The sequence below is a fragment of the Saccoglossus kowalevskii genome, chromosome 15 (genome assembly GCF_978046115.1).
Source record: "Saccoglossus kowalevskii chromosome 15, keSacKowa6.1, whole genome shotgun sequence".
NCBI lineage: Eukaryota > Metazoa > Hemichordata > Enteropneusta > Harrimaniidae > Saccoglossus > Saccoglossus kowalevskii.
The window spans coordinates 25,289,741-25,312,172 of record NC_140655.1 but is presented as its reverse complement, the minus strand read 5'-3'; the positions used below and the strand labels follow the sequence as shown (position 1 = coordinate 25,312,172).

Here is a 22,432-nt window from a genome sequence, read left to right as displayed (position 1 = left end):
ACTTTCAGGAACGAAAGGTCACAGTCACAACAAGTGTTTGTGAAATAATAGCCAGTGCTATTAACGTTTGCACACATATTTCCTGTGTGATTCACATGACCCTGCTACAATTTGAGGTCAAAGGTCAAGGACACAGTATGATTTTTTGCATATGTAACTGCAATAGCCTGGGTCTTGAAACATGGCGTGTTCTGCATGCGACTACCGGGCAGGATCAAAGGTCATTTCCACAGTATTTGTATATCTATGTTCGGGATTGGGCTACAAGAGATAATGGCTAGGAACTTCGAACTTGCCACACATGTTCTATATGTAACCCACATAATATGGCATTTTAGGTACAAAGGGTCACAAATATGTTCATAAAGGGAAAGATTGGCTTTGTCTTTAAAACTGGGCCACACTTGTTCCTTTCCCCGATACTTACATTTAAGGTTAAAGGTCAAGATAACGGTATATACCGGTATGTGTGTAAGCCCTAAACTGTGGTTCTGGGGTTGACGAGAATGTCGAAGAATTAGAGTGCAGGGTGACATCTCGTCTGAGTGCTATCTAGTTTCTGTAACGTTGGTGTGTGCATGTAACAACGTTTTCGTCAAAATTTGTATCAACTTGTATGTATTAGTCCCAGACATGCAGTGAAAGTACATAGTCTATTAAAGCACAATCACTGATTAAAGGCGAGGAACTGTCAATAGACAGACAACGACTACACTGGATATTTATCAACATTTTTTTTATGAAAGACTTCCTGGCTGGATGTAAAATCTTAGATACGCTCTCGTCACGATTACAGATTATTGAAATAATCATGATAGTTTAAATACCGACAGAACATCCATCTAACCAATATTGGATTACCGATCCGGTATGAGAAACACTCAATTCAACAGTAATTCCCCCACCAACAATATGTGCTTGTTATTCTAGATAACTTGTTTATTATTATCATTTTTAACGTAGTGGAAATAACTTGCCAAATTTAGCTACAATTTATGTTGTTAAATTATTAGACGAGAATGTTCGCCAAACCCGTGCAGTAAGTGATTCCGAATTCACGTTAATTTCCCTGTTAAATTAGAACAGTGGTACCTTACTAACTTCACCCGACGCATGTTAACTGTTTGTGTCAGGCTCTAAACACGAGTAACTGTGATTGAATTAAGCTGTGACACTAACTGAAACAAAACTGTCATTAAAGTCGATAAAACAACTTTCTGGTGCGATAGAGGGCACAGTTTTACGTTGGCGCCGTCCATACGTTCAGTACATGCGGTTACGTAAATTCTTGTGATTTTGTCAGCTTGGTTGCTTTTCAGCGACTTTTGTTGTTGTGAATTGATGCCCACTTAATTGAATCACATTTCTGGAAAACTATTTTAAAATGTACTGTTTTTTTATTTCAAAAGTGACATATAATTTATGTTTTATTTGCTAACTCATTGGGTATTTATTAGTCTGGCAAAAAAATATTTACAAAAAAATAAATAATTAATTGTCAATTTAGCTTTTTTAGCGTGATCGCAACTAGCGGTCACATTAGTTTTCGCGATCACACTGAAAGGACTTAAAACAATTAAATAATTATTTCTTTTCGTGAAAAAAAAAAAAAATCCCGACTTTGCAAGTCTGGGTATTTCTCAATAGATTGGGAAAAGAACAAGTGTTGTATGGTGTTTCCTGCTGTTCATCTATTAGCTTACACGAATGAAATGGTAAATTATTTTACTAACGTGTTGTAACTATAACTGGATTTGATTTCGCGTTTATCGAAATAGTCAAATTTTGGAGATTATTTCGAATTCATGATGGTGAAACTCGATGGAATTCATTTTCAGGATTGGACACAGTAGTAAATGTGAATACGATATTAAAAATTAACTAAGATCTGTCTTTAATTATATTTTATGAGTAACGTACTGATCTACCCTAACTCGAAATTGAACATTCTCGTCCGCCAAAGTATTTATTTTTCATTACGCTCCAAAGATCCGAAATATACCAACGACTCTGAAACCTGTATTAGGGAACTAAGAGTGACGTCATGAAAGCATATGATCCGATCAGCTGTGCTTTTAAAACACAGTTTAGAACACAGATCGTCTGAAATTCAAAAAGCGAAATGGAAAAATGTCGAATGAAAAAAAATCTTCCCGAAAGACGAATAATCTGAAGAAGACAATTATGTGAGAAGTGTGTCTTCGCGATTGGAATGATTGCATGAATAGCGCCTCCAACGTTACTTACGGGATAAATGCACCTACCAGTACCTGGACGAAAATTACACTTATACTGCATTATCTTGTTTTTCGTTAGGAAAAACTAATAAAATCAAACTGATTTGCCTTGTGTTTTTCTGTAACTTTTTCGACTTTTTCAATAAACTTCTGTTTTTTGGAGATTATACTTGCTAGAAAAGTCGTAACTACGACTGAATATATACCACTTTAAAATAAGTAGTTATTTCCCCAAATCTGGCGATGGTGGCGCTGTAACAGAAGAAATGTCTTTACGTAGCCTTTTTTGTAGACTGGCGCAGTCGGGGCGATTAATTTGTTTTTGTAGTTTAAATAAAATAAAAAAAAACGCGAAATGGAGGTGTTAATGCGAACGCAGTTACAAGGGATTTTGCACTAACACCTCCATTTCGCAATTTATTTAATTTTATTTAAACTACAAAAACAAATTAATTGCCCCGACTGCGCCAGTCTACCTTTTTTGTGGTAAACATATGATACTACCGCGACCACAAACCAATTCTCTTGTTGTTGTTTTTTTAAATGAATATTTATAAATGGTAATGGCAATTATAATCCAGCCAACCAATCAACAAGCACCTTTAGCATATTTTCTATAAATCTAACATGGGAAAGCTGAACGAATCAGGTCATGTGGGCATCAGCGAAAGATTTATAAATGTTTCAATGTTTTTCCATCGGCGAATAGAAAACTTCGCTTAAGTTTGAATTAAAATTTATGAATATTTGTAAAACAAAAAATAATTGTACACATTTATATATACAAAAATGTATTTTTCAATATTCAACTAAATTGTGTTTCTGTTCAGATACAGACCATTTAATGAATTCATGAATATTCATTCTTTCAACATCAGCAACCATATTGCTTTCAACCACATTGCAACCTTGACTGAGATTACAGTTCCTTTTTAGTACACAACCGTCAAACACTGACACTCTTTCTAAGTTTTGAAATAAATGGCTTTTACAAACATTCATTGTGTTTTATTTAACCATAGGTTAATCAACAGTATGTTTACATGAGTTCAGTTACCTCAGACAAAACAAATCTCACTTGGTGCCACAGTGGTAAGACCTCTATTGTTGTTGTTGTAATTTACTTGGCTAAATACAATGTATCAAAATAAAAGTGTGAACTGTCTTGGCTGCAATGTGGATCCTGAAAGAGCTGTATTTGGTAACCCAATTACCCACAAGTCTTTGCAAGTTTTCTTCACCCATTGGCCAATTTACTGCCATACATCCGTTAATGCATTGTGATTGGTCAAGTTGTTTCATTTATAAATTTATAAACATTCAATGTAAAGTAGTATTAACCCGTCTTTTCCATTGAAGCAAAATTTTAATTTTTCCCCATAACATTATGGATCCAGAATGTCAGCCATTTTTGTGTATAATTTTTCTCCAATTTGCTTTCCTTTCGTAATTTTCAACAAATCAGTCACAAAAAAAGAAATAGAATGAATCACCTGAAAAGGACCCGGATAAGAGAAAACAAAACACCAACACACATATGATTTCAAAGCAAACAATATTTATTTAAATTCACATCCTTTAACACAGATCATGTATAACATGGTATCCTAGCAACAGCACAATGAAATGAACAAGAGAAATACAGACAATTTTGGAATTAAGTACAAGGACGATTTTTTTATAAAATTGATCATGGTCACAGTCAGAATTATCAGTAATTATTATTATTAGCAAAAATAGTATTCCTAATTTTCTAAAGTGATTCTACAAGCAGTACTGATTACTTTGTATTATTATTAAGGCACTTCCCCTGTTTTTAACGATGCAATATCAACCATCGGGTTGGTGAGCAACAGAGAAAGGATCAAAATTCTAATTTTAATAGCAGCCATATATATATATATATATATTTAAAACAGCAACGAGGTGGAAGTAAAATTTCATTATAATTTTTTTTCAAAATTCAGAACAAGCTCATATAGAGATAACATATATATATATATATAGTACTATGGCATGAAAAGAATGGACGTAACATATACAAGTAATTGTGGATCATCTAAAAACATCATTTGGGAAAAAATCCAATATTGGAAGTAGAAATATAAGATTTCAATGCTGCAGAAAGGCGAGGTTTCTATGGAAATGAAATTCTGAGATCACAGATGGGAGCGAATGAATTTCAAACAGTGAATCAGATTGTATTAGACCAGATTATAATAATCATGGAATGGTAAGGACGTGTTATTTCTTGTGTTGAGTCATGTGACGAAAAAAATAATCATCTTCACTTTCGTTTAAAGTCGGGAACTATGAAGAGTATTGAATTGTGATTTAGATAGAATAATCCAAATTCCTGATGGTGATTCCCACTTTTAATATTTTGTAACTAAACCCTCTGTGATCAAAGAGAAATGTACACCATGTTGGAAAAGAATGTTGTTTCCATGGAAACCTCTAAATGTCAAGAATGGAATGTTTGTGAGATTAAAGATGAAACAACAAAGATTCATGGCACCTGAATAAAACAAAATATAAAAAAGGCAGCATTCAAAATCTTTTTTTTTTAAAAAAGATAAGAAACAAAATGATTTTAGTCATTCATGAAAAAAATGAACTTACAAACTTTTAAAATTCATTGTAATCAAAACACAGCATGCAATAGGCCTTATGCATAATCCTTAAAGGTCACACATCCTGGTATTTTTGTCCTACAACAGCAATAGTTTTTTTTCTTTTAACTGGTTTTGAACTTTAATGACAAATGTTAACAAATTTGAAAGAAAATAAATGAGCAATTGATAGAAAATTTATATCACAGGAAAGTACCAGGATGTGTGACCTTCTGAGGTCATATGTTCCCAGAAAACATCAATCATACCCAAAAAAGTTTACATTTCCATATATGGAAAGTATGAGTATTGTAACAGCCAATCTGTATACAGTAAAATATGTACACATGCAAATATATGCAAATGAGAGGAAGGTCATGTAAATTTTGTCACATGTGGTTGGTTGGTTCTTTTTCAAGGTATTCAAGGGTTTTTTGGAAACTGTAATCACCTGATAGAAAAACTTCACCATAGCATTCCACATTTTTTCTGTACTTTTACAGTTGTCACTATGACAACAAAATACTGATGGACAGCTATGGTGATGTTCAAAATATATTTTGAGCGTAATGATAAAAAACAGCACACATTTGGGGGTTAATATGGTAAAACTGAATATCTTTAAAAACAAAATTAAAAGCATGCAGATTAAAATAAAAATCTAAAAATATTAATAAACCAAAGAAATATTAAGTATCTGGTGAAAGTTTCTGGGTTAATACTCTTGTTTAAGATATTGTGATAAATAGAAGAAAATAAACATTGAAATAGGATATTCAGCCTACAAGAAAAGACCAGTTAGTCAAGAAAGAGAATTATACAGGCAGTAAGCTGTGTGGTACCAAAGGGGTCAAGCAGTAACCTTCGAAGTTTCAGCTCTGAACTTTTTATCAAAGTTGTAAAAAGTCCTATTGAAGCCTCAATGCTGAATAAAAAAAACGACAGCATCACTGTTTCAGCCTCTAAAAGTCGGGATTGTACTTTGTTATTCAAATTACGTTAGTCTGCAATGCAAGCTGGTTAAAAGGCGTGGAAAGTTTTAGGTACAAGTTTTCTACAGAAAGGGGCAAGTCTAGTGAAATAACCCCTTCCAAAAAAGGAAAAAAGGTGGATCAATGTTAAATGCAAAGAATTCGTCCAAAACCTGTTGTAAAAATATTTCAAACAAAATTTGCATATTAATAAATTTACAATAATAAAAGCTTAAAGCAGCCAATCAGTAATGATCTTATATATATATATATATAATTTGCATATGATAGGTCATTACCATAATATGCCACAGCCAATCATATAGTTTGTCTCATAAAACCTTTGCATATGGCTAGTCACTTAACAGATATTGCAATTTGTAAAAGTAAAGCTACGCTTGGAATAGTTTGATCTCATTAGCCCTTTCATTCTGACCACTCTGACTAAAAAAATACTGACTGATTTGAATAAAACACTTACAACAAAATCTAACAATTTTGACTTCAAAATCAACCTCCAAATCAGAAAATAATCTGGGAGAAAAAATTTCCACCCGAAATCTTATTGGTATGGCCTACCAATGAAAGGGTTAATTATCATAAACTTTTTTTTTTTTTAATTTTTTTTTTCAAACTTCACAGAAAAATGGACAAGAAATTAAAATTTGGGATAAAGTTTAGGTAGAATCTTTGGTTTTTATGACACACTTAATATTCAGAATGTGCTCAAAACAAGACTATCGATTAAACGCGCCAAAATATGCAAATTTGAATCACAGTAATGTTAATTCTGTACAGACTTATCATAAAATCAATTTAACATTATTGGGCACACTCAACAAATTTTTTTTTGTTTCAATAATTTCTATTGTTAACAGTATATAACTAAAATTATGCAAATTTTAATAATACCATTTTGGATATCATGTGACATATTTCATAAATGGGAAAAACAGCTTCAGCTCTCTTTTATGCAATCTCAAAAAAAATAAAAATTTATTTGCCCCTTCTCAATTCAACATTTGTACTCTGTGCTAGCTACTATACAGACAAAATATACCAATAAATACATTGCAGCCAATCAAAATAAGTACAACTGATAACCTTCCACCCCTATTCCTGAGTAAAATGGAACAACCCACTGGCAGAGAAAATAAGGCTATTCCATTGTACATGGAAAACAAGGGGATTTATGCAGTCTCTGCATAGATAGATAGATACACTAATGGAAGAAACTAATTTTGGAAAAGGTTTCCCTGACAACACTATACAAATAAATCTTCATTTATCACAGAATTCGTGTGTTATATAATTATCACAGTTGAATTAAATTCACTCAAAAAAAACTGAATTTTCTATCGGACAAGTTTTTTCATATTTCCAATTATTCACAAAACACATACAAATCTTGAAAATTCATTTCTTAATATTAACTTCATATTAAGTATACAGTAAGATAGAGGAACTATTAATATCACCTACATCTCTTCAACTAAATTACAATTTCATCCCTCCAGATTATGGGTTTCCACCCCTACTAATTTGAATAATGGACTAAACCTCATAAGATGAATATTCACAGCACACCAAGTATTTGTTGTGATAAGAATAAAAATTCAATTTTAAATAAATATGATAAAATAATATCATTTAAGGCTAAGTACATTTCATTGGATTCAGTAATTAAACGCATTTTAATCCAGACAGCAGATCATGGTGAACAACATCTACACCAGATATCTGATGTATACATAAACTCAGGTTACCATGGCAAAGTTAGAAAAAATGTACTCCATATGAAAGAAATTATTCACCCATTTCATTACTGATTAATGTCTTTTGTTGTTTAATCGTTTGGTGATCTCTTGTTCATCGGGCAGCATCATTAACGAATATGGCGTTATCTTGTTTCGTCGTTGTAAAATTGCTCGTTTCATATTTTCAGCATCTGAATATTCCATGGAACTGCTGTAGTAATCTCTTGGGTGTAAATCAACGTCCTCCATGCCGTTTTGCGGCCTCAAAAGGTCAGGGTTGGAATGTTGGTCAGAGTCTGCGTCAGAACCTATGGAGTCAGTTTCCTTCTTCCCATTGGTTAGTTTGTAGTTGCTTGGTGATGGGATATCATCTTCAATGTCAATGTCCTCCGATTCTGATTCTGATTCTGCATGACCGTTGATTTTATGGTTCTTTTCAGGAAATTTGTCATCGCTGTCTTTGTCAGCCTTCTGTTCAGTGTGTTCTTTATCACACACCTCTTTCTTGATGGGCTTCTCGTTGCTTTCATCATCTTTATCTCGTTTCTGGCTTTTGCTGATTTGGTCCATAATTGAAAAGTTTGCATCAAAGTTCCCTGGAGCTTGGCTTTCTTTGATTTTGGGATCGGTGTTAACTTCACCTATAAAATTATGGATTTGCTCAAAGTAAGATTCGTCTTTACTGTTCAGTTCGTGGGCTGCCATTAGCTCCTGTTTCTCGTTTTCATGTTTCTTCAAATGACGATCAAGATTAGTTTGCTGGCCGAAACAACGATCACACATTGGGCACTTAAATGGTTTCTCTTTATTATGAATGTTACGAACATGACGCTGAAGATTCGACGAAATGCTGAATGACCGATCACAGTATTTGCAGCTGTACGGCTGCTCCCCGGTGTGTGTACGAAGATGCCGTGTTAAGTTGGCGGATCGAGGGAATATCTTGCCACAAAATTTACACGTATATCTGTCTTTACCCTTTGAACGGTCAATGGTGTGTTCGAACATCATGGTCTTCATGTTATGTGAGGGAGGACTACCCGCCATTTTGTTCAGTCCTGGGGGCATTTCAATCAACCCTCGTGGCCCGTACGGGTCAAACTTACGCATTGGTGCAAACTGTGGTGGCGGTAGATAAGGATAGTCCATACGTATATACTTTGATGGAATCGGGAAATCATGAGAATATTTTCTTTTCTCAACACGGTAGATTGGATCCATTGGAAATGGTGTTGGGCGAGGAAAAGCGAATCGCATAAAGTGTTCATGCGCTGCAGCCATTTGGGACATTTTAGGCAAATCTCCATAAATGTGTGTCTTCTTTGATGAAGATTTTTCGTCCTGAATGACCGGTTCTTTCTTCTTATTTGGAACACTCAAATCCAGTGGTTGGTCAGTTTCTTGACTGGAATTCGACACTGGAGAGTGTTGAATAGATTTGCGTGATAGATCGAATGGTGCACACTCGGGTTCCGTCCCATGATTCTTTCTGTGGAACTCTGGAATGCTGAAGGGTTGTTCCACTTTGATTGGAAACGGTGGGGGTGGATAGCTATGGAATGAATGCATCTCTGCTGCCATCAAAGCTGTTGTGGATGGTGGAGTGCCGAAATATTTCTCTGCAATGGAAGCCATTGCTTGAATGCTGTTGTGGCCCTCCTTTGGTGATGTAAGAGAACTGTTTTCTTTAGTTTTCTCGTCTTTCTTCTCCACTTTCTCTGGAGTCTTTGAAGCACGTTCTTCTGGCATGGGGCTAGGTTTTGGTTGCTTTTGTTGTTTTTCACCATTCTCCCGTTCACTCTCGCTATCACAGTCACTTCCTGATGTGCTTTCTAGATCGCTCCCAGTGGGGGTGCTGACATTTGACACATCAGTCCCTTCTGAATCATCACTGACATTGCCATTTTTGACCTCATCCCTGATCTCGGTTTTGATTTTCTTCTCCTCTTCTTTCTGATTCTCATCTTTGCCTTTCTCCTCTTTGAGAGATGAAACATTGCTGGCAGTGTGTGGAGTGTTTGTTCCTTGAACGGTGGAGGCTGTGTAGTGTTTAATCCAGGAGTCGTCAGCTGTGTAGGCGCCAATTGAATCCTTACAGTCGCTGTCATAGCTGTTGAGTGAAGAATCATCATCACAATTCCCGGGACTTACAGGAAATTGCATTTTCGCATGGGACGCCAGGAGTTGACTCTGTAGCAATGCCTGTTGATGTGGCGGCATCATTCTCATCAGAGCTAAGTGAGCTTGTGAGCCTCGTAAAGTTGACGCTAGTGGCGAGACTGGACTTGAAACACCTCCATTATCCATTCCTGAAACCATGCGGTTTCCACGTATATGTGGCTGCAATGGGATGGCCACCCCTAATGGACTACTCAAAAATTGGTGACCCGTACAGAAACGACGATGTTTGTTAAGTGATGTGACCGTTGAAAAGACTTGATTGCAGCCGGAACATTTGATTTGAGTGCGGCAGTCAGCATGCATTCTCTTGTGCCGACATAGGTTCGAGAACTGAGTGTACGACTTGTAACATACTTCACATGTGAACGGCTTGACACTGCTATGGATGTGCGTGTGCTGTTTCAGACCGCTAGAAGTGGCAAACGTTTTTCCACACTCTGGACAGGCATGGCATCGAGCACCGACGTGCTGAGTGCGTATGTGTCGCTGAAGGTTGCTGGGATCGGTGAATATTTTATCACAGTTTTCGCAGTTGAATCTTTTTTCAGTATCATGTGTGACCTGGTGACGTATCAAATTCGACTTCCAATTAAATGACTTCGGACAGCTATCACATTTGTACTCTCGTTCACTGCTTAGACTTTCGCCATCTGTGGACTCGGTGTTTTCGGCATAGTAAGCAACTTCATCTTCCCGAGCTGCAATGAAAAAAAATAAACAATATTAGTAAATCAGAACTGGTTTATTATTATTTGAAAAAATAAAAAATAAAGAATAGTTTTAGTTTTATTTGAATGATTTAAAAGATGTAATAAGGCCAAAACAATTTTGGGAGTCACTGTTACTTAAATTTTGAGAGATTCCATCAATATGGCTTTTAAACTTTTCACCACTAGTTCCCTGTTTTCATCAAAAATTCACAAAATAGTTCTGTTTATAGTCTGCACTTTCCTTCTAAAGATTTTTCTGATTAAAATTTGAAAATTGACTCAAATTTTGTCTGTTGGCTCCAAAATTTGGGTTCATTTCCGGAAATATTGTAGAATGAAGGAAAAAGTACAGACAAATATGGGTGAGAATGTCTGGTGGTGAAAGGTTAAATTCTTTCTCTTACCTTGTTTAAAATCTTCATTGATTGTACTGAAGATCGCTTGGTCATTTTTACAGACGTATTTCTGATGCCGTCTTAACGCTACTTTAGATCGGAAAACCTCATCGCATTCTCCACATTTAAATCGCCTCTCTTCTAAAAGATTTAAAAAAAAAACAAAAAAAAAACATGAGTTTTAATTCTATGTCCTATTCAAAATGCATAATTGGTGTGATTGCTTACACTGCGAACACTCAAGACAAGATTCGAGAGGGGGTTCATAATTAGGCGTTTAATGGTAGTTGTCGTTGGACACAAATAATGTTAACGAAACACAGAACACAACCACTGACTGCCTCAGTTTCAAAGTAATGCATCAATTAAAATGATGAGTTGGGCTATCCATGCAAACAAAAGTTGATTTCGTCCATTGTGCACAATGTGTATAATATCCCATTCCCTTTGGGGTATGAGTTTATCTCTGACACTGAATCTTAAAATCTGAATCTTAAAATTTGTTTTTGATCAATAATACATGAATATTACTTTTTTAGTGACTGCATACTCATTACACCATATCCACATTTTAGTTTTGAATAGAAGTGCGCCCTCTATAGATGTGGCTATCACGTTTTAATGTCATCGAAAATAGTAATAAACTATCCCACTAGGATACAAGTTTTGAAAAGAAAATTGAACAGAAACATTTTTTCCACCACATTCTGATAAAAATTCTCTTTATTTTGTTATAGCGTACTCACCAATCATATGGAGAGGAAGTCCTTCCTGGTCAGGAAACGCAGCGTCTTTAATTACCATCAGTTCTTCTCCAGGTTCAATGGACTTTAAGACTTTATAATGTACCTGAATCAAGAATAAATACTTCTTGAATATTCCATTCAAAAATTGAATAGCGCCACCAAGCGTTCAAATATGTGTTTACTTTTGTTTTTACAGCCAGCCAGCACGTACATAATGTAATGCAAAATAATTATTTTTTTAAATCTATCAAAATCGATGTTTGTTAATATCTAGCAGGTCCTCCTCCCCACACTCACCCTGATTATATAAAATCTTATAGCCCTTTCCCCCACCACCAACACAAAGAAGAGCCCACAGAAGAAATTAATATTCATAATCTGCATATATTAACAATATGCAGAATATGAAAAAGAATAACTCAGACAACAGACTCCAAACATACTTATGAATATGCTATGACACAATAATTTAATTACCTAAACTTAAATTCATAGATCGATTCTTACCTGTTCGTTTATCTGTACCGCTATCATGTTTTGTTCTTCTAACACTGGCGCACTTCGCACGTACTTCATCCAGTTACCGGTACCCGGCTCGCTAGCGTCAATCCAGCACTTCACTTTACCAAATTCATCCACAATCTGAAAGACAAAATAAAAACGCAAAATATTACAATTTGTCACGCACAAATACGTTTTTGTTTTGCAATGAGTTGGCTAGATAGGATTTCACAAAAGAAACAGTCGTATGATAACTCACTTACAAGGTAATCTACCATGGGTATAGAACTACTGCTGCAGAGGGGAAAAAAAGCTGCATTTAAAGAAGTAAGTGGACCTCATAGCTAGAGTAGTAGCTGACGACAAATGCTGTCCAATCAAAAACTCTGTCTCACGGCTTGCCTGCTATTTTCATGATATAACATGCCAGAGCGGAACTTGCATTGGAATTAGGAAACGAGAGAATAAACACGAAAAAAAATCCTTCTGGCAGATAATCTTAGGGATTATAAAGATTTTTTCTACCTGAATCGAGTGATTAAGACCAAACCGTAGGACAAGCCAGCAAACTTTTGAGAACGACAAAAATGGACAGCGGATGCCTCCAGAGAAAAATTCTCAATAGATGCAATTGGTTGGAGGGAAATGATAAAAGGTCTGACCATGTTTGTCTAAACGTGTTTATTTGCCCGTTTGTATGACATCAGTCAAATGCCGAAAGTTCTCCCTTCGGTTGTCTGTAAGAACCAGAACTCATTGTCCCTTCTTCTTTTTCTCTCTGTCACAGCCTCCCCACCTATATTTTTAAACAGGACAAGTGAATCTGTGTTCTTGGACAAACAATGTGAACTTCTGCACCGATTCATCACATTGTTGGTAACATCTCAGTTCTGAGTCAATATTGACGCTGTAAAGTCTGTATGACCTCTCTGAACTCATCATTCCATCTCAGAAAAAAAAAACTTACTCTACACAAGACATGGCTGCTTCTTAAAAATTTCATTTCACTAAAATTGAAGAGAGAACCAAATTTCTAATTTCCGATTCGGGATAGTTTTTATTTTCAAATGAAGACACTAAAAAAAACATTTGGGAACAAATTTATCCTTTTTCACAAGACACAATACAGCTGTAAAATTGTAATCAACCTTGAAAGGAAGACGCAAATACCAAGGATGTTAGACATGTCACTATGGACTCCACAAGCCCTCCAGGTAAACATGCCTAATCATTTGCATAAAGAATGTGCTGGTTTAGAGAAACAATTTCCAACACCTCGGGGGGGGGGGGGGGGGGCAGTGATTTACAAATAAACTAGAAAACCTTCTTTTCTTACAAAAAACAAAGGTAAGGTATGAAATGTATTGAATATTTCACTTCTGTTAATCATGAGTGTTTCGCTGATACATAAACCGAGAGACCATCATGAAAATATCTCATGTTTGAGTACTAGCTAAGGGATACATAGCAGTGAACAGCCCGTCGCTTGCCATCATCACACAGACATAGATAGTCTGTAGACACAGAAAGAATGATAAACTTTATCATGGTGGCCAGCATCCTCCCGGTGGTCTACAAACCATTAGTCTTTATTTAGTTAAAGAATATGTCTAATAAACGGGAAAGACATCTCAAATTATCCACACACAGGGTCATCAAAGAGCTAAGTGAAATAAACAAGTTATCCTAGCTTGTTTAACTAGCATCCGTTGGTATGCTGGTGTTTTGATACTTTAGGGTGGGACTCACTTTAGTGTCTATCTAGTCTAGTCGCTGTGGTGATGTCATTGTAAAGTACGCCCTCTAGTGTGGTAGATCAAAGAAAATGACTCTTCCCTATGACTTCTTCTCCAACAATTTTGAAATAATGCAAAGTTTTAGGCGAAGATAAATTCAGTTTCAGTAGTTATTAAACTTGTTATTAAGAAGTAAATCTGTAATCAATTTATATATTCAACTACCAGTTACTGCGAATGCATTTTCCCATGATAGGCAAATATATTTTAAAATCAAGTAAATTTAGAAAACCACTTCTGCGTTAATTTAGTTCAAAGTTCCAATTCTATTCGCATCTCAATTGAGAACCAAGCATTCTACTTAAAAGTACCCGATGAAATTGCATCTCATTATTATAAAGTGTTTTTAATCACTTGATAACCGAACAACCATTTAATTGATCCACACAATGATTATTCATATAAAAACTTTTTTAAAGTGGGAGGAACGCGATAAGTACATTTTTTGAAAACCAAGTTCCTGGTTTTTTTTCTGCGTTGAGAATACCAAACAGTTGACAATACAAATTACAGGTAAAAAAAAAAAAACACTTTGTGAATAGGAAATTTAAACAGCTCTGGATAGCTCTGGATTTGATTAAAATATGTGGCTATTATTTTTTTCCTCAATGAGGAGAGTTTCTATGTTTTTGTATGCTTGATTAAGTAATTTTTCCATGATTTTCAGACGTCATTAACTATTAAAATCTGGCATATTCACGCAAATGGCAAGAAGGGAGGGATGGTTTGCTAAAACGAAAGTGTTCCGTTTACCTTGCCATAACAATGTGATCACTCGACTGTGTACAAATGAATCAAGATTGACCAAAATTGGCTTTCTTTTGAACCAATTTCATAAGCTGTCATCAAATTATTATTTGAGTGTGGTATTGCCACGGCAACCCGCAAAACACGTACATCTCAAATTTGTCGCAATGGGCGGATTTATTAGCCGAGGTGTGGTACAACAATTACATAATTTGCATATCATTGGAGGGAGGGTTACACGGTTGAGAGAACAGCCACACTGTGAATGACAAAAAAATTACAAAATGATGATGGGGGGGGGGGGGCACTGATTACTGGATTGGCTAGTAACCAGGAGGAGGGAGGTCATTTTAAAGAACAGCTTTGACATCAGAGTCTAGGGCAAAACTACTGATGAGGAGTTCATACGAAAAAAGTAATGGTGTAGAGACGCAACTGATTAGATGTATCGTTTCAATATCATGGATGACAGTGAAATAGGAGAGATGTCAATTCTTGTACTGCATCCCACGGGCAATAAAACTAACGTTATTAATACTCGTAATAACAGCAATAGAAAATACCCCTGTAGCAAAAATGAAAACAGATCCATATACGCTCAAAGAGGACCCGAATAATCACATTAAATTTCTAATATAATTTTGCGTTTATTGCAAAGACTGGGAAATTTCTGAGTGATGGCAGTAAAAAATTTACTTGTCGGTGATTCAAGCACAAAGGATGAGCTACGTTGGATTTATGAAATGGATCGTATACGCTGAAATTATTGTATTGTCATAGCGATTGATACTTTAGTTATAATTCACTTGAGGCGGTTTGTGCTGAGATGTCATTTTCGTTGCGAGTTATTGATGTACAGATAATAAAATTAGCTCACTAGGTGCACCGTTTGTCATCCGATCTCACTGCTGACACCTCTAAATTAAAACACAAGCACTTTCAATTACGATAACCAATTTTTCATGGCTTCAAACATACCCGTTACGTGTAAATACATGCAACCATCCACCTGGGATTTCGAAAGCGAACCGTTGCCACTTATTCTTTATGGCTCAATTTCACTTAAATAATTTTGTCGTCTGCCATTGACATTTGATAACGAATCAAACATGAAATGAAACAGGTAACAGACTGGTCTATGTCACCGCGAAGGGACCATAAAATCACGACTGTCCAACACTTGCGCGTCACATGATTCAGCCAAATCGAAGTGTATGTTGTATTAACGAGATTAGAGATGGTCGCTTTGCTGTAATAAAACTTAGTGATATTTTTTAAAAGGTAATTCATCAATTTATCGCGCTGTTGTCACCCTTTGTGAGTTTGAGTTTAATGCTCTTGTTATCATGCTACTATAAAATGAAATATGATCATGCATACCTGGCAATTCAAGGAGAAGACAGAAGAGGGCATCTCTAAGAGTGATGTTTGTGATAAATGAAGAAGTCATGAAATTATTTTTTTCAAGTTTCCGAAATACATCAATCTTAAAATAAAATTATATGCAAGTAAGCCAATATTAAAAGAAACCATAAAATTTTAAAAAAACACACCGACAGAAGCCAATCTGAAAAGTTACACAGTCATATATTGGCACTAGACAACAAACCCCTAAAAGAAAAAAAAAAAACTTTCCTTTTATGGAAACTTTCAAGTTGACGCTCGACATGGTGAAGTAGATATTTCCACTGTCATTGATCAATAACAAGTCAACCATGTTTAGATACCACTCCAATGACCTGTCCAATTGGTTTGTGTCAATATTGATTGTACACCACCTTAACTTAGTCACATTATCAATTTCTTTAAGGACAAGCAGAAGAATAAACACTTTTTATTTCTATTCTATTCTATTCTATTCTATTCTATTCTATTCTATTATTGAACTACTCTAATATTATTCTATTCTATTCTATTCTATTCTATTCTATTCTATTCTATTCTAGTATTAAACTACTCTAGTATTATTCTATTCTATTCTATTCTATTCTATTCTATTCTATTCTATTCTATTCTAATCTATTCTATTCTATTCTATCACACATTTTTACCACTGCCCCATTACTATGACAAGCCCAAACCATTACATTATGTTACTATGTGGTGTCTCCCAGGGTTTCCAACTGAAGAGTGAATGTCTCTCTGTTTACTTTGCATTCACAGCACATTATCTGCGGCAAGCACTATGAGCTGCTGCCATCTCCCCTCCGTAGTCTAAACAACCACCACAATGGAACCTGGGGACAATTTGGCAAGAATACACACAGATACGGACAGGTTCAGACAATGACTATCAAGCAGTCCAATTAAGTCTCTAGCTAACCCAAATAAACACACTAGAGGTTTATTTGGTTGTATGAAGGAGTGGCTACGATATACAATCAAAGTTGTAGCTGTAGTTTATTAGTGTAGTACAGGATGAGGCAGGAGAAGACAGTCTTCAAACAAACTCCCTAAGACAGTCTTCAAACAAACTCCCTAAGACAGTCTTCAAACAAACTCCCTAAGACAGTCTTCATACAAACTCCCTAACTTTCTGAAAATCTATTTTTATAATTATTTTCAGAAATGAATATTTGTTTACCCTTAGAAACTGCAACATTTGCAACACATCGACGCCCACATGTGTGATACTCATTCATTTGAGTCAAGAAGCTTTATCGTGTTCGCTTAAAACACTCAAAGTATGTTTTTTTACGTTAGCTTTGCATGGTTTAAAATATTCCTGTAGGAGAACAAGCTTAGAGGGGCTTATCAGAAAATAGACAATTTTGATGATTATTTTGTTCATATTATACATGTGTCAATCAAAACTATTTTATTGCGGGTTCTGTTGAGGATGATTTTTTTTTAATAAAATCATGCGATAATCAATAATGCGTTTCATTTACAGACTTGATTGTATAAAAGGTTGTCTCATTATGAAATTTGATCTGTTCTATTATTGGTAGTTTGTCAGAGTGACATCACCAAAATAGTCTTTTCATTTTCACGCATGCTTAATTCGGCAAGACAAAATCAATAGAATTCACTTTTAGCGATGAAATCCGACGCTTGTAATTATAGTTTGGTTTCCAAGCGAGGAGAACTTCGGGAGTAAATCAAATAATCTTAGATGGGGAGTCAGAAGGTCTTCATAATCTGGTTAAGTTTACATAAAAACAACTATCCTATTTTTTCAATAAAAGAATGTGGATTGGCAGCCTGACACAAAGGCAGCAATTTCCCCTTCTGTATTATGAATACAGCGCAGTAGACTCACATTAATTCTCAGTAAAGCAGTATACATTTTTTATGAAATGTTGAATAGGATGAATAACCTATGAAGTAACTATTACAATTTTAATTTTTTTTTATATCTGGAAAAACAAAATTGTAAAATTTTGCTTGTTGCCATGGTAACAAGATGAAAACCTGCTTAGGTCAAAGTTCAATAGATGCCCAAACAAGTCCATCTGCTGTGTTTAACTCTGATAAAGTGTTCAGTCTCAAGACATTAATTTTAACTTGAAGTAGATCAACATGATGCCATTAGACTAACTCAGTACACAGTATGAGATCTGCAAAGCACAATGATGTTCACACAATTAGCATATTTTAAGGGTTCATCTCAAAAGCCTCAGTGACAGCCACAAACTTTTTTTTCAGGAGAAATTCTGTTTCCTTGGAAAAGAGCAGTTCCCCAATGATTTTTTTTTTTGATCAAGTGTTTTTACAAATGAGATTCTAAGTATGCAACAAGACATGAAAACTAAATATTTGAGATGCTCCTCCTGAGTTTGAGAGGATGACAGAGCATCAAGTGAGGTTACCACGGCTGCTATGATTCTCATCCAGATCAGTTTCACATCTTTCCTCACTTCTCATAAACAAACAGTTTTCAATTAAAGATTCAATTTCACTTTTCATCTTCTTTACTATGAAGCTCATCTTTGTTTTTTCAGCATAAAACACTTTCAGTGACTATGTTTCTCTATCCCAAAATAGTTTACTGTTAACTTTTGACTCTGCATCACATGCCATATTGTCACATATGACATTTTTGGCGATTTGACAATTTGATGGCGTTATTTGGTAAAATGTAGAGTAACTTCCTGTCTTTACAGTACCACTGAATTTTTTTCCAACTCAGAGAAAAAATAAATCAGTTTTGACATTTTTGGTTTAAAAAAAAAAAAAAAAAAAAAAAAAAAGCCCACAAACAAATTCACCCAGTAGAAAACTCTTTTCCAAATCATGCAATCATGCATTTACAAGAAACTATATATTTGTGGGTTTTTTCATTTTGAAAACAACAGCAAATATTGAAAGTTAACAACTATTTTTAGCAATCAAACGATGATTATTGAATTTGTTTCAACTTGAAAAATGTTCTTGCTTGCTTACCTTCATTGAACTGAGAGGAGTTTGAGTAGCAAACCAAGGTGCTGTTCTACTGCATGACAACACTGACCAGACTACTCTGACATTCAAATTACATATTATAATGCTATTCAAGATCCATTGTCATTAAACCAGTTTCAAGTACATTCAGGAGTGGGGATGCCAATGATATTTAGAACAGCCTAGCTAGTAGGAGGAGGAGGGGCAACGATGTGAACAATTTAATTACAGTAACAACAACAAAATCATTTCCATTTGGCCAATCAAAACTGCCAAAAAAAAATGTTATTCTCAGGATCTTCTAGACATGGAAATGAGAAAAATTTGGAGAAAATGTAAAAAAACAACAGAACCAGTACTTTCCAATTACTGTACAGTGGCATGTCAGTTAAAATTTATGGTTGTATGTAACAGCTATTCTTTTATGGCACACTAGGGGGCCTTAATACTCTATACAACCAATCACAGTAATACCAACATGATGAAACCTTCCATATTTTAGTCTCACTAACTTCATCGATCAAAATGATTTTTTTAACAAAAACCTTAATTCATCAAATCTGTTTCCCTACAACAAATTTGTTTTTTCAATTTGTTATTTAAATTATTACACCAAATGCCATTAATATAGGGTGTATATTTTAAACTGCCTGAATTCTCCTGTTTTGTTATTTTGTTTTTGTCAAGCGTTGGTTAATTATGGAAAATATTTATGATAAAACGTAACCATACAACATGCGTGATACTACAACACCTTACAGCTTCCCCTCACCCTCTTGCCACCATCAACCCTCTCACCCCTACCTCCAGAAATGGAATGTTCTTAACACAATGAAAGCATCATACTAAAAACAAATGATGAGGGGGAAAAATATTTCTGTTTCATATTTATGCTCTCAAATCTTTTTATGACAGGTGATGATAAAGACTGACAATGATAAATGGTGACCTTTGACATGTTTCATTTTATTAAATAAGGCCAATTACATCAGCCTAAATAGATACTTTATCATACGAGCTAAAAATGACATCTATAAATGGGCAAAATACATTAAAAAGATGAGGGCACCGAGGACAATAATTCATGTTGGAGATGTCCAATTTTTTTTTTTTTATTGCCGTTTCTCACAAGAGCAACAAATTATGAAGTGTCAAAAGCCCTGACATAACAATAACTCTTTTTTTCATAAATGATGACAATAAATGAAAAATTCATCATTTTTTTTACTGAAATGTAATCAAGTTGCACGCACTTCCAGTGATGAACAAAAGAACCAAACAACATTAATAGGAAGCATTTTTTGTTTTCAGGTGGGTGAGAAACAGCCTGTTGCTCAAAGTATGTTTTCTAGTCTCAGTTGTAACTTTTATAAAAAAAAAAAAAAATTCAATCCAAAACAGATTTCAAACAGATTTAGTTTCACTTTGCACAGATACAGTAAACAACTGTAGTCCAAAAATGATTGAAATATTATCAATATTTTGTGAGCAGACTATAATTTCTGTCTTGGTTAAAAATCAACTATATAATTTAGATTAGGTTTGATAAAGATTATAAATCAAAGCAATTTTGTGAAATGTGGAGAGGATAGTGTTTCTTATATAATTTGGCGGGAAAAGGAAGAGACCAGGAGTGACTGACAAGCGCATATATACCATGGTGAATACTATTTCCTGTGGCTTCCCACAACCGTTGTATCGGGATAAGATGAGAGAAAATGTTGGCAGTATTGTTGAGGTTTTTACCAAACATCAGTAGTCCCTCGCTATGAATACTGATTATCTGTATAACAAGGCTTTGGTTTGCGTTTGAAATTAGTCAATTTATTTGTGTTTTAATCTAGTTCTCTTCTGAAGAGCACGATTGCCCGCAAAAACAAAATAGAACATAGCTGTTTTTGTCAATTTAATACAGAATTATTTTAATGCAAAAATTTTAAAGAAAATTATTCAAATTGTAGTACGAAAATGTTGTTGCTGCTTATTAAATTTCATTTTTAGGTTTTCCAATTCTAGTTTGAATTAACCCATTGAGTGCCAAATTTTTTTCCCTTCTCAAATTTTGGTCATTTTTTCCACATTTTCTGTAATTTTCACTGAATTCAATCATAATTTTAGACTAAACAGAGAAAATGTGACATTACTTCTAGCTTTTTATCAAAAAATTTTACTTGGAAAAGAGCAGACTATAAATAGAACTATTTTGTGAATAGTACCTGAAGTTGACTTTGGCACCAATTCTGATTTATAAATGCCTTTCTACATGAGGTGATTCTTTGGGCAATGCACCAAAAACACACATTGATACACGAAGCAATTAACTACAGTGATGAGCGAGCAGTTCCCTAAATAAACAACAAATGTAAATAAAATACTTTATTTTAGCTGGAATTAATTTTCGATGAAAAGACTTTTTTTGTGTTTTTTTTTTAATGAGCTGAAGGTAAAATATAAGAAAAAATGTATGCGCACTGGATTTCATTATCACCTTCTGCAGAAATAGCAAAAATAAAGCATTTTACAGGACCGGTTTTATCTTCTACCAATCTTATTATTATATCATACACACAAGGAAACTAAAGAGGCAAGGTACGCGTTGATTGGTGTGTTGGACCATGAATTGCCTTGTGTAAACCTGCCTTTATAGAAGGGTTTTATAGACACGGGATCTTATCAGATCTGATTAATATTGTATGAGCTCATATACTATTCCATTCCTATACAAAGCCTTAACATCACTATGCAATATTTCCCACACATGGAATAAAGTTTTCTCATGCACTGAGTGTCAAAGGTCGGGGACAAGGATTTAAAGATATTTAGAATGTTGTTAGTTCTAAGCCTGATGATTGTATACAACGCATGATTATCTATAGACAGGTAAATCGTTGCTAGTTATTTCAGAAAGAATCAGTAAAAATACAGCTTAGATGATTTCCCTAAATTCCCCCCCAAATACTGAGGCCCCAAAATTATGGAAAAATGCCAAGGGAGAGAGGAAATCAATAGGAAAAGTGAGATAATTAAGTCATCGGGTGGACCACTTTCTTCCTCTCCTGTACTAAGAGTTAAAATGGATAAATAGGGAGAAAAGAGACAGCTCGCATCCTGAAGGGCCGCTGAAATGATGGGAGTCGTGATATATTATCCCAGAGTCTCTCTTAATCATACCATTAATATGACAACAACACATGTTCTCCTTCCACACTCAAATTGCCTTGTGTCTCCGCAAACAACTTTTCGTCTTCACCGCTCTGAAATATTGATGGATTGGCCGACGACGACTACGATACTCAGCAGTGAAGGCAACATTGTGAGGCTGCTATTACCGCTTTTCTATAATACAGGAAAAATTATATGGTCGCTGTCTGCATGGTAATGGATGGTGCATTATCT

General features: G+C 34.9%; 1 protein-coding gene across 1 annotated transcript in view; it reads right to left on the bottom strand.

Annotated features, from left to right (window-relative positions):
- Positions 1 to 3,778: 3,778 nt before the first annotated feature.
- LOC100375728 (histone-lysine N-methyltransferase MECOM-like) overlaps positions 3,779 to 22,432 on the bottom strand; it is a 105,208-nt gene continuing 86,554 nt past the window's right edge. Inside the window, exons 3-6 of the mRNA XM_006819698.3 lie at positions 12,117 to 12,251; positions 11,610 to 11,712; positions 10,873 to 11,004; positions 3,779 to 10,456 (exon numbers count right to left, since the gene is read on the bottom strand). Coding sequence (XP_006819761.2) covers positions 7,650 to 10,456; positions 10,873 to 11,004; positions 11,610 to 11,712; positions 12,117 to 12,251 — 3,177 coding nt within the window. The 3' untranslated portion in view covers positions 3,779 to 7,649. The remainder of the gene's footprint in view (positions 10,457 to 10,872; positions 11,005 to 11,609; positions 11,713 to 12,116; positions 12,252 to 22,432) is intronic.